We start from the raw sequence: 13,438 nt of genomic DNA on the forward strand, positions 1-13,438 counted from the left end.
AAATACAGATAATTGATGACAAGTAGTAGCAGCTGCAGTTCTCACACTCTTGCCACCTACATACTAATCACCTACATGCTGCTGATAGTAGTGTCTCTGAGTGGTAAGTATGCAAACACATTAGTACTATTGATAGTAATCTCCGAACATAGGTTATGTCTGCTTTTGTAAGTAGCTAATTACATGAGATTTGATCTTACTCTGCCTTAAAGTGCTAAGCAAGCATTGTCCTCCTTTGAGGCTGGAGAGCTGAATGCGTTTCTGGATTGCTTCCCTATTTAAACAACACTTTTCAGTTCAGTTTAGTGAGAATTTGTGTTTTCCATGTTCAGAAGAAAATGTTCTCCATGATGTGCTACTACACAGGAAGTTGTTCTTTTGACATTTTCTGTACCTTACTGAGCTTTGTTTCATGACATCAAAATACTAATAAGGTCTAACATACTGTGCTTTTTAATCTGATCTTACAGTGTGATGGTATAATGTGCACTATTCTTAATAGTCTTACTTTTCTTTTCAGAGGCTATGTATTTTAAACTTCACTGAATGTACTTGCAGACCCTCATGGCTGCCATGAATTTGTGTGCAAAACTTTCTCAGGTTTTTTGAAATAAATTATCTTGCATAAGTTGCAGATGTCATAGTACCCTGCTATACATTGTTTATAAAAAAAAAAAAAAAAAAAACCTCTGTTAAGCAGAAAAGAGCTGCTGGTTTCTCTTCTAATGGAGTTCCACAAAAACACCCAAACCTACTGAAAAAGTTTATGATCCTCATTATTTTCAGAATGTTAATTTTATGCTGACAGTTTTTTTTTTTTTTTGGTCAGAAATCCTGGATATGTCAGTAGAAAAATTACTTAAATTTAAGATTAGCACATTTTTATGTTAGTACCTTTTTCTTACATTTGTTTTATCTTGTTTTTAGAGATGCTATAACACGTAGCAAGATGCATATGAGATACCACATTCTGTATTTAATAGCAGAGTTAAGAAATTGGACAATCCACGTTACCATTCTCTACACTTGAGTGAAGAAGAGGAACATGTTTGCTTTCCTTGTCTGCTCTCGTCCCCTTTCTTCTTCTACCTCGCTTCATTCACCAGCAGTGCTGGCAGTTGCTATTTTAGTAAGGTTTCTATACGTTCACGCAGCCTGGTTCTGGGTATTGGTTTGAAGGTGTACCATGAGCAGATGGTATTGTTACATTTAGTTTCTCAGTACCATTTGAAAAATAAGATCCCTATTCTTATAAGGCTTTCAGGGAAGAAGTACAGTGTGTACAATTGCATTAAAAACTGGAAATTTGCTCTTTCAGATTACCTTGGAACTATACGCTTTGGGGTGATCACGGATAAACATGTTGCGGAGGAGATCTCATTGGTGCATTCAGGCAGCGTGTATTTGCACAGACATGTGAACGTGTCTCTTGTGAGTGTTTTATTTATATTGCAGTAACTTTGAGACAATACGTGAGTACTGAAGCTCTGTTGTAGTAGGCCCTGGGCAAATGTAGTAAGTGACAGTGTTCCACAGCAGCATTCACGAAGCTGTTAAGTACTAGACTGCAGAATGCTTGCGAACTTCTGGTTTTCTTAGAATAGTGTGCATTTTTATCCCCCTTTCCCAAGGGGGAAGGATACATGACAGCCTGAAGCTCACTGGAATAGTGTCGTTAAATTAAAAAGAGTTTTAGGCATTGCATTAACAAAATATGCGGGATGTAATAACTGCATTCAGTAGTAAACAGTATATTTAAGTAAGTGAAGACAAACAATTACTTTTTCACCTTTCAAGATTTATCCAAATGACGTCATGAACTATACAGCTGAGAACATTTGCAAATGGGCTCTAGAAAATCGGGAGGTGCTCATACGCTGGCTGAGACCGCATGGTGGAAAAAGCCTTCTTCTAAACAATGAGTTGAAGAAAGGACCAGCGCTTCTCATATTTATACCTTACAATCCCTTAGCAGAAATTCAGCCTCTTTTAGATGAAGTAAGTGAGATGATTTTTTTACTTCCAGCTTACTAGAACTTGAGAACTCTAGCTGAATTGTGTTAGTATTGTGCAATATACCGAATGGGTGTAGTGCTGCTGAGAAACTTTGTGCTCAAAGCTGTTTACAAGATCTGTTTTCATATTGTGTGCTCTGGTACAGATGTGGGATCACTTATATCTTGACGTACTGGAAATTGTCTTTTTAGGCATGCTTTGCATTTTAAGTGTATGCATAGTTAATAGAAAAAGGTGTAGTGCTGGCTTGTCATGAGAGACGGGCAAATGATTTGAGGCGTACAGGTTTTATAATTATATAAATGTGATGTTTCTGTTGAGAAATGGAAATTACCTTCTCTGAGAAGAGAGCATGTTCATTAGGAAACATGATCTTATGCATCCTGAGTTGGTTCTTGATATAATGTATAGGGGAAAAAATGGTATAGGCTATATTTTAAATTTACATTATTTCATATTTATACCTTTACTTACCTGTGCCTGTAAGGATGACATACCTGTTTCTCACTGTGCCAAGTAACAGTAGTGGTACTGTTTATTCTGTGTAATGCCAGTTCAAAGTTGATTTTCAGTAGTACTGGAATATTTAGACATCTGACACTGGGAATCACTTCACTTTTAATCAGAGATGTTTTCTGGGATTGGTAAAGAATACTTCCCATTCAAATTTCTCTGCTTTGTGTGGCTTATTGCTCAAATTCTTTTGTCGTCTTCTGTAACGCTCCATCAAATCTTCCCTCAGTTTGCCCCAAAGATTCTTGACCAGCTGCTTAGAGAGAGGAGAGCTAGAAAAAATGCTCTCTCTGCTGCCTGTCAGTTTTTTCCTTATGGCATGCATTTAGACAGCAAGCTTTTTCCTTGTCTGGGTGGGCCAACTCTTAAGATTGCTGCCTTGAGGTGCTTTAAAAAAGGCACGTGAAGCAGAGTAATAAGCCTCAGTAGAACAGGCTGGCCGTAGCATTCCTGCTACGATCAGGAGGCCGTTGTGTCTCAGTGTCCAAAAGCATTCTTTCAGGATGAGAGGTCTGTCGTTTTATTTCACTGCTCTAAGTATTCACGTGTGTTTGCAAACGCATTTCCAAGACCCCCCTTATCAGCATAAGGGAGGTTTTGCCCTATACCTTTCTCTCGTGTCAGCAGCGATTCACGGCAAGGGCCTGACTCTTTTCTTTGACTCCCCTCTTTCCGTGGAGTGTCGTTGGACAGAAGCAGATCTTTGTTTGATCTTCTGTTCCGGATAACAAAGCTCAGATGGAGGAGCAAGAATATATTTGAGTGTTGCAAAATTTAAGTGTTTTGTGTACCCCATTCTAGTTTCCCTCTCCTTCCTTTTCCTTCCCAAATGTGGTTATACAAGGAAATATGGTCACTTTAATAAATGGTTCGATTTCAAACAACAGTGTCTCAAACAGAAAAACTACTCTGAAAAGCATTTTTATATCCTCTATGTTCCATAGTCTCCTTCCAATTTTCTCTTCCTCTGCTGTTGTTCCTGTTCCTGAATTGCCCAGGACACGAGTTAGTACCTATGAAGCAAACCAGACAGGGAAACTAACTTGGTTGAAAAATAATTTTTTTTTTTCCCCTGGCTTATTTTTCAACTGGATCCCACTGTCTCCCTTTAGTATGTACCATGCAGATGCACATCACAGCAGTGACAGCAGAGCACTAGGGGTAGTGTGAAACAAGAATCTGTGAAAGAGAAAAAGCAGGATTAAACTTTAGTGGCAGTGCTAGCTTATATGCACATCAGCTACGTCCTGAAACACATGGTCTCCACCAGGAGACGTAATTAATGTTGCAGTGTGTGAAGCAATGAGGAAAAAATGAAAATCACTTATGACACAATATCTAGTTGAACTAGAAATAGATACCACGAAAGCTAGCCAGCTACAAGATAACATTCATTTTTATATTAGAAAAGCTGAAAGAAATGAAGTAATATTCTTAATAGAGTGGCGTAATCTTCTAGTCTGATGCACAGATCATTATGCTTTTCTTCCTCTTTCTGGAAATTCAGAAATGTGGAATGTTCATTATATCCGTCAAGAGAATCTCAAACCTGAGAAAATACTCATTTGTGAGGCCTCTTCTTCAAGAAAATAAGAAACTTCTCTCTTGTAGTGCCAGAAGCAGGCATGCTCTAATGAACAGAGTTTGAAAATGTCTCAAACTATAGAGTTCTTGTCTTAATTTCCTTCTTCATTTGACTTTCTGCATTCATAAAATCTACTGGATTTTCCAACTGGAATACTGCCACTTACCTAACAGATTCTTGCATGAATTAATACAACTGCAGAGAGTAACTATTGTTAATTCAACTTTTTAAAATTCTCCTTGTGCTTACTGTTCGTTCTGCATTGTTTCTAAGAAGTCATTTGCAGTCAAGGACTGGAAAAGAGCTGCAATTATTCTTATACTAAGTCATATTATTTTTCACAGGCTTAATTCAGTGATGCTTGCCACAGACTAAGCACTCCAGTAATAGATACCATACATTTAGATCAAATCAGTGCTACATCTGATGTTCAGTTTCGGATTTCATCCTACTAAATGAGAGTATTTACCTATATGAAAACACGAAATGACATACAAAATCTCCCAGCTGATGCTGTATATCCACTTTAATAGAGGTATATTATGCAACTTCTTTTCCACAGGAAGAGATGTTTATTGCAGCCTACGTGAGTCTGAGCTCTGAAACCACCTGCCTCTAAGGCAGTCACACAGAATGAGGCTGTCAGTTTGTGCGTTGACGGTGCTCAAAGACCAATGGCTTTTGATAATAGCTCACTGAAATGAGATTTCATATTGCAAATCTATCTTTGTATTCGTAATAACTTCTCAAGTTTCTCTATGTATGTAGTCAAAATCTTTAAAGTAGATAATAGTGTGGGGGTGAAGTTATTTTTGTTTGAGTATTTAATTGAGCATTTTCAGGACCTGTGGAACCATCTAATAAGTTCTTAAAGACTGTAATGGAAATATAGACCACATCTGGATGATCCTGTGACACAGTTCCCCTCCTAGACATGATTGTTCAGCATCCCTTTGACAGCTGTAATGACCCTTATTAGAATAGAAAGAATGACCCTTAAATGTGCTTGTGTAAGCAGTGTGCATGCTGTGCTTTGTGTTTTGATTATATTTAATGTGATAGATTAGGGTGAAGGGCATTTTTTTTTTTTTTTTACCTTCCTGTGTAGTCTGTTATCTCCTAAAAATGATTCTTTTCCTATGGTCTATGCATGTGCCTTCTCATGCTCCATTTGCCCTTGGTTATGACAACAGAAATGGTAATGAAACATAAATATCTGCACTGGGTGGCAGGCTAGTTCTTGTTGTTATTGTTTTATTTTGTTTTAATTTTCAATAAATCCTGCATCCAAAGTATACATGCAGGATTGCAACTGTATTTCCGTGGCTGGGAGAATAACAACACTACTTCAGCACTGTCAATGATTGTTACAGAAGTTGGGGACCACCCACACCGAGAAGAATCTCCATTCCCCTTTCAGATGGGAATGTTTTTATTTTCTCCTCATTTGGAAGAACAAGTGAAATTAGGGAACCTATATAGTGCTTAATGCTTCATGTAGTAGGAGTTAACATTAAAACGTGATGTTATGGAACTGTGCTATATATGATGCAAAGGAAGGCCTTGAGATTGGCATAGCAGACTGAAAATATTTCAGTGGCCTTTTTTTTTCCCCTGAACATTTAATTCTTACATGCCGATTTATCTAGAAATTTAAGTTTGTTGTCAAGTAAGAGCCTCCTGAGATTTTTAAGAAAGAGCAGTCAACTTTGTGTTTTTGAAATTCCATATAAAACTGCATATGTTTTATGTCGTTCAGCCTGCGACAGATGACTGACTTTATGCGTGAACTTTATACAGTTAAACTTTATTTTTCTTCTTCTTTTTTTTTTTTCCCCCTGTAGATTACCAAAGTGGCCTTTGAATACCACAACTGTAATAAAAGCGAGGCAGCTGAACCATTTCCTCAACACTTAAGAGATACTGATTCACCAGTTTTTGATTCCCCTGTACCAGATGCACATGCAGAATTGTTGGAAACGTTGTCAATAACAAAGTACCCATGCTGTAACACAGTGGTGCTTCCTCAGTGGCATTCAATATCTAGAACTCACAATGTCTGTGAGCTTTGCATTAATCAGACACTTGGTGTCAAACCAAATAAAGTCAATGTGCCACATTGCAATTTTTTAGAGATAGAAGCAGCTTTGGACTCTTTCTACCTCCAGGAACATACCTTTGTTCAAGTTATATCAAATACCATAGAATGCAGCAATTTCTTAAGTTTCTATAGTCCCTTTAACTATTACACTGCATGTTGCAGGACAGTAAATAGGCATTTTTTAGGTTTTATTAGTTCTGAGAAGACCATCTTTCAGACCCCTAAAGTAGCATTTTCTTCCCATAGGAAGAAAGATGACACCCAAAAATGTATTCCTCACATTGAGGATAGGAATTGTTTTATTCCTGATCTTCATGATAATGGCACTAACATTACTGGTCTGAGCTGCAGGACCAACAAAACCTTGAATCTCTATCTACTGGATTCAAATCTTTTTTGGATATATGCAGAGAGATTAGGAGCATCGAGGTCTACTCATCTTAAGGAATTTGTTGCCATTGTTGACCTGAAAGAAGAAGTGCACTATGTCCTGGATCAGAATCAATCGCTTATTGGATCGACTTTGGGTACGGTATCAGCAACTGAAATGCTTGAAATAAGAAAATCTAAGTTTGGAAGTAAGGCTGTGGATGGAACATGTATGCCCTTCATAAAATGACTGCTTATAAAGTGAGACTGCAGATAATATTGTGACTCTTAATCTGTTCTGTTCAACCAAGCAGTAGAATTGTTTTCTAGATTGTGTAAGAAGTAGTAGTTTTAATATACCGAAAATAATTTGCTTTAGATGAAGTGAATCACAAAGCGTGTGACTTTTGGATGCCTGATGCCTTGAAGGAATTGTTTAAAATCTAAACTAATTTGCTCATTACAAAAATCACCTTAATGCACCTAACATATTTGATCTTACAGAAGACATTTGTGTATTAATGGTGATGTTGGTGTTTGCTCAGCTGTTCTACATGCTATATTCTCCTGGAATTTCATGAGATGCTGCCTGCTTACCAGCAGAGACTGGCTCTTCGTCTTGCTCTCCGAAACCAACTTATAAATTGTTTAAAGTTTATTTTGAAAAGTACTTGCATTATCAAGAGCGAGCTCTGAAATATTTTTAACCCTTTTTTGGTCATATCTGTCATTGCTCCTTTTTTTTTTTTTTTTTTTCCTGGCTGCACTGAAGAAAGGAAAAAAGGGTAGTAATGTTCAGAAGAACCCATGATTGAAGTTGTAATTCATGAACAAGTTATTTGAATGAGAAACGCAAGATGCTTAACCATATGCACTTACCTGTCTTAATAATGTGCAAAACTGAGTCCACCTTTCGAAAATGCAGGGTTTTTTTTAATGTTAGTAGTGGTAAATAAAAATGGAAGTAAGTTCAAACATGCACAGTACTAAAGTGTTCAAATAGGTATATCGATATAATTCTTATAGCATTAATTACATTCGGATTTTGCCTCAGAAATGTAAGTACAAAAGTATGCAAAAGGTGAGGAAAAAGTCGCGTTCTGATTAACGTTCCCATCCAGCTCTGCATCCTCTCCATCACACCTGCCCAAGGAAAACGCTCCAGATAAACAGCAAAAAATAAGCGACCATAAGCAGATACTTAAGACCAGTGTGAGCGTGTATAATGTTTCCTTCCCCTTTCTACTGCAAGTACTTTCTGTCTCGAACTATTTTCAGATCACAGGATTTCCTGAGCATGATGAAGTTTCTCTGCCGAGTAACTCGGAGAGCAACACTCCCTTCCCAGTAATTTGAACTTGTGGCAACTTTTTGCTTCCACGTCAAGGAGTCACTGTGGGGTTTTTTGTTACGCATCCTAACTTTTGACAATTTGACTAGAGATTTTAAAATAATGAAACAGAATGTGTTTGTAATATCTGACACAGCTTTCGACCTTTGCAGACTATTGCCTAAAAATTCAGGAGTATTGATATGTGTATACCTACCTCCCACCTTGCAGTTATATATTACTTAGTCATGCATAGATAGTCAGTATTTAGACATCTAGAAAGTACAGAACTTTAGTTTGGTCTGATGTGAGAATTTCATGAATGCTGAATATTGAATATAAAATTAAATGTACATTTCCAGAGATAAACTTGATAATCTGATATATATGTACAGAGGTACCAGTTTTAGTTGGGCCTAGTTTTTGGACTGAGAATACTAGCACAAAAAGCTTCTATTTGAACAAATAATTGTTTTCAGTATGTTTGGTATTATTTCGTTTGTCCTGATTATGAGATCTTATTTTATAATACATAGAATAATACTTGTCTGAATCTTGAAAAGAATGATATAGTCCATATCTTGCAGCAATTTAGAGCATGTAGTTTCAGGCTCGAAGTAGCGTAGGTGAAGGTAGTTGAGGGGCTTGGGGTTTAGTTTAAATTTTTATCTCTGGTCAACTATTGCCAAATATCTTTAATATTAAAGTTGAATGGAGAGGAAGGTGGTCCCTAAACAAAAGGGGGCCAGGCTTGGGAATAGCACAGTCTTTGAAGGTCTAAAGCAAAATAAAATTACAGAGAAAGTAATTTAAAATAAAAGACTAAATGCAAACAAGTGTGAAATTTAGTGCAGCCTTCATGATAAGGAGCAAATGCTTGAATGCAATGCAGAAAGTCGAAGACAGTGAGAGGATGCTCTTTGTGACTTACCAGGTATGTGCTTCGATTAGGAAGGAATTAGTATTATAGCCCATTGAATAGGAGTAGAAGCAAGATAAAAAGTAGTGAGGCAAGTGAAGAGAGAGCAATTGAAATTCCATACTGTTTTCACAGACATGGTGATTACTCGAGAGCTGATACAAAACTGACAAATTAATTTCTGATCTGAAACCAGGTTTGAATTTGTTTTTTCTCTGTTAAATTCTTCTGAATTCCAAAGTAGAAACAGCTGATATCACATATTTGTGAAACTTAAATTTAACTTTGTAATGTATCAATTTCATTTCAGAGAGTTTCATAAAAAATTTCAGCGTTCTCTACAGTCCCTTGAAAAGGCATCTTGTTGATGACCCTTCAGTCCGTTTTCGTGCACAGCGCATAATCACTGAAGTGACTACTAGTACCTTCCAAGATGCTGTGTTCTTGAATGAAAAGGTACAACACATTTTTGAAAATCTTCCTTGCAAATCACTTCTCACTTTGGGGGAATGACTTTCATTCTTTTTTACCTTGATGTGTGTGTTCTTATTTGTAACACACAAAATATGTTATTTTGTAACAGTTCAAGAATATTTGTCTAAGAAAGCAATTCAAATAGCCTGATCTTAAGTGAATCTTTTAAAACATGGTAGTAAAAACAGTCAAGAAGTCAATGCAGCTGATTCTGCGGCAAGTCTTTGCTACAGCTCAAGGTTTTGGTCATTTTTGTTTACTATGTGTTAGAAATAGATACAGGAAAAAAAAATGTGATGGTGTTATTTGTTTGATTCCCCCCCCCCCCCCCCCCCCCCCCGCTATGGCAAGAACACATGGTAAATACATAGGGTTTGAGGTCAGTATTGAAGAACACTTTGATTTCTGAGTCCAAACCTTAAAGTAAATAAACATGCCACAATGTTTTTTTCTTTTATTTTTATATATTAGTTTCTTTTAAAAAAAAAAGTTTAAAAAAATATTGCAAAGTAGACATAATACAGAGAAACTGAAAGGTTGTAAAATTAAAGTAAGACTTGGGGGAGGGGGGGGAACCCTCATGGTTAAAAGTTTTCTGACTGCATGCCATAAAATTCTCTTATATATGATGTCATCACAGAGGGTAGTTAAATTACTGATTCCTTAAAGATGTGATAGTCAGAACCAATATCCATTGGCTGCAAGGACTCAGTGAACTCTGGCATCTGTAGTAATTGGCTTCCAGTGCCCCAATGCCTGCTTTGCTAGCTAAAGAACAATAACAGTCTTCTAGGGCTCATAATTGAATTTTTTTCCATATCAAGTATGCAATCTTTCAAATAGGAATTTAAGGCTGCAGAAAAATCATGAGACATAAAGTCTGGTGGTGCATTTTCACTTAAAGGAAACTAAATAATCCTCTTAATTTTTTTTTCTCTTCCAAAAGAGAATTCCCCAAGAGCTTTTGGGAGCTCAGGAGACAGATGGCATCAGTAAATAGTTTATAAAGTTTATTAACATTATGATATAGTTTCCTTTTGCTTTTAAAGAGTTGAAAATAATGTTGTTGTGAAGACTAGACCTTCTTTAGGGCAGATTAACTGCCATAGGTGATGACTCTTCTCTGTTTTTATCTTCCAGAATGTTTTGCTGCTCTATTATGCACAGTGGTGTGGATTCTGTGCTTCTCTTAATCACATCTTCATTCAGCTTGCTCGGCTTTTGCCTCCAGATAATTTCACTGTGGCCAGGTAAAAGGGGGAAAAAAAAAAAGTCATCTCTCTAGAATAATTAAAGTTAACTGAGACCATCATCCTAGAAAATAATTACTACTTTCTTTCTGCAAATACTTGATGTGAATGTAATCTCTCATGTGTTCCTCTACATAAACTTGGTAATTTTCAAACTCACTACCATAGTTCTGTAATTTAATAAAATCAAATTTTTATTTATTGTAATTATCCTTGCAGTTTCATACCTAATTTCAGAAAATGAACCAATAAAACACAGATGATAGCATCAATTTTACCTTTCTCCCTGATAACTTGTAGCAAAGAACTATATATTGCATTATTTGAGAAATAGTATGTGATATATTTTTTTTGTGCCTAAGACATATATTTTTGTTTGGCATTTCTAGGGTTTTTCATGTTTCAGTGCAACTTTAATATTCTTATTCATATATTTGATAACACATCAATACCTGGAGCCTCTGCTCTGATTGTATCCTTTTTGTTTCATTCTGACTGGAATTTACCCTAGGAGGCAGCACCATGTATATGGGGAAAAAAATTAATTTAAAACCTGGAGCTTTACCACCTATTCAGTACTGCTGCCTTATTCTCACAGATAAAATGTTACTCCAAATATACACCTGCTCTTTCCCGATTTTGAAGTTCTCTCATTTGCTCCATTGTTTCTATTGCAGTGTTACTTGTCCTAACTTGCACATAAATGTGATTCTCCATGATTACAAAATTTTCTTGTTAATTGTAACTTATTATTAAAAAGGCAAAAAAAATAAAAAAAAAACCAAAACAGAAGTACTTGAAGAGTTATTTCATTTACAATGTGTTGTGTTCCTCTGTATGTAGAGCCTTAGCAAAAATTGTGCCCTGAATAATGTGCCTGTCCTTGGAAGAAGCAAAGTAATTTATTCCTAAAATTGGTTGCTTAGAGGAAAATATTCATGGAGTTGTACTGAGAAACAAATTAATGAATAGGAATTTCCATTTTACAATCCCTCACATGGTGTCTTAGAAGAAAATACTGTTTGTTCATCTGCTTTTTCTCTTTATCAGTGTGTTTTCTCTTAACAGAATCGATATCACTCGCAATGACCTTCCATGGGAATTTATGACAGACCATCTCCCAACCATTTTATTTTTTCCTCATCGGAGGTAATGTAAATCTTTTCCCTACGGGTCTTTTACTTTCATTTTACCAAGTTAAAAAAATTAATCTGATTGTAAACCTTAGTAAAGAAAAAATCAAAACAATAATTCATTTCCATGTATGCATTGTTACTTAATACCCTTTTTAAAAAAGGGCGAGAGATAGGTAATTGTATGCAGATAGGTCATTATTTAATTGTTTGCAAGTCTTTATGAACAGCAGCGTTACTAACCTTATTTTTTTAGTTAATTTTCTTTTGGCTATATTTAATATAATTATTTTGGCATTGTCCGGACAAATTAATGAGTGATGTCTGGAGAGGAAACTTACATATGTAACATCTTCCAGTTGGATAAACTGAGAGAAAGATCAATCTCAGGAGAACAATATAATGGATCCGTGCAGTAAAATGCAAGGATTTGCTTGCTGCGTTTTTAACTTAAAAAAAAAAAAAGGGGGGGGGATTAAAAGCACAGACTAGGGTAAATAAACTAGCTCAGGCTTAATCTCTTAAGAGAACAAAATTTAACAATCCTAATACTGTGGAAGGTGAGCGTGCAGATTGTTAACAAAGTTCTTAGAATTAAAAAAAATACAAGTAGAGACTGAGAGCTAAAGGAGAACTTACGCATCCTTTGGAAATAATAACTACAGGAGTCTTAATCTATGAAGTTTTTCTTCTATTTCTCCCTCACTTCTCTGTGGTATAATGTAAATACATTTAGAGGGACTTCTGAACGTTCATTTGTCAAACTGCTCAGGTTGTGTTTCTCACTGTATTGAAGTTGAGCTGCTTTTGTGGGCAATATATGTATGTGTATTCATTTCACACACCCTTTACCTTTCACTAGTGTCCTTAATCCTTTTGGCTGTTTTTTTAGCAATAATAAACTACAGAGCATTGCTTTTATAAATATTATAGAATTACATCATGGGAATAATATGTGCATTTCTGAAGTGTTTTGTTTTTCATTCTGAGTCAGTAACAAGTCCTTGACCTTTCACAAGAGAAAAGCAACAGCAGATTTACTGGTGCTCTAGATGCATTGGTTTCTTCAAAACAGAAAACAAATGAAGTTTTAGTAGCAGTTTAACACCTACATAGCAAAATATCTAAAGGAGATTAGCAATAAAACAAGACATAGGTGTTGTTGAAGAGAAACTATATGCAACACGCGAAAACAGTCCCTGATGATATCATTCTCCACATACACAATAGTATGAGCTTTCTAACTGTCAAGAGATAAATAAGTAAAGCTGAACTTAAGTGCTGTCTGGTTATGATCCTAATTTTTCTGGGTTTGGTAAGGTATGCATTTTCAGAAATTTTACAAACTGCTTCTCACTTTCCTAAACTTTTAATTTTTCCACTATATTCAGAAATAGTCAAGGATCTAGAAGTTCAGGAAAAAAAATGTTTGCACTTCTTCATTTCAGAGTGAAGGTATAAATAGGCATTAAAAATACTTCCAATTAAAATCAAAAGGAAAATCAAATCTAAATTTCTACTTAATAATGGGAGGGTTAACTTCATAGCAGCAGACTAACATTTAAATCTCAAAGTACATGGAAGCACATGAAGATATATAGAGAGGACATCTCAACAGTTTTAGTGAGTATATCTTAAAAAACAGAGTACCAAAAATCAAACCAAAGCTTCAGCTCTTAGGAATTCTGATGGCCGTGACCTTTTTCTAAAAGGCACTGAAGAGCATAGTTTTACAGCTTTAATTTAGT

The 13,438-nt window shown here is 35.9% G+C and overlaps 1 protein-coding gene across 3 annotated transcripts in view; it reads left to right on the forward strand.

Moving 5' to 3' along the window:
• Positions 1–13,438, forward strand: part of TXNDC11 (thioredoxin domain containing 11) — a 37,376-nt gene that overhangs the window by 17,196 nt on the left and 6,742 nt on the right. For all 3 annotated transcript variants that reach the window (XM_068908847.1, XM_068908846.1, XM_009683490.2), the window contains 6 exons: positions 1,319–1,431; positions 1,798–1,998; positions 5,959–6,742; positions 9,144–9,289; positions 10,448–10,557; positions 11,626–11,706. In XM_068908847.1, the coding sequence (XP_068764948.1) occupies positions 1,319–1,431; positions 1,798–1,998; positions 5,959–6,742; positions 9,144–9,289; positions 10,448–10,557; positions 11,626–11,706 (1,435 nt within the window). The remainder of the gene's footprint in view (positions 1–1,318; positions 1,432–1,797; positions 1,999–5,958; positions 6,743–9,143; positions 9,290–10,447; positions 10,558–11,625; positions 11,707–13,438) is intronic.

This window comes from Struthio camelus, chromosome 15 (assembly GCF_040807025.1).
Source record: "Struthio camelus isolate bStrCam1 chromosome 15, bStrCam1.hap1, whole genome shotgun sequence".
Taxonomy (NCBI): domain Eukaryota; kingdom Metazoa; phylum Chordata; class Aves; order Struthioniformes; family Struthionidae; genus Struthio; species Struthio camelus.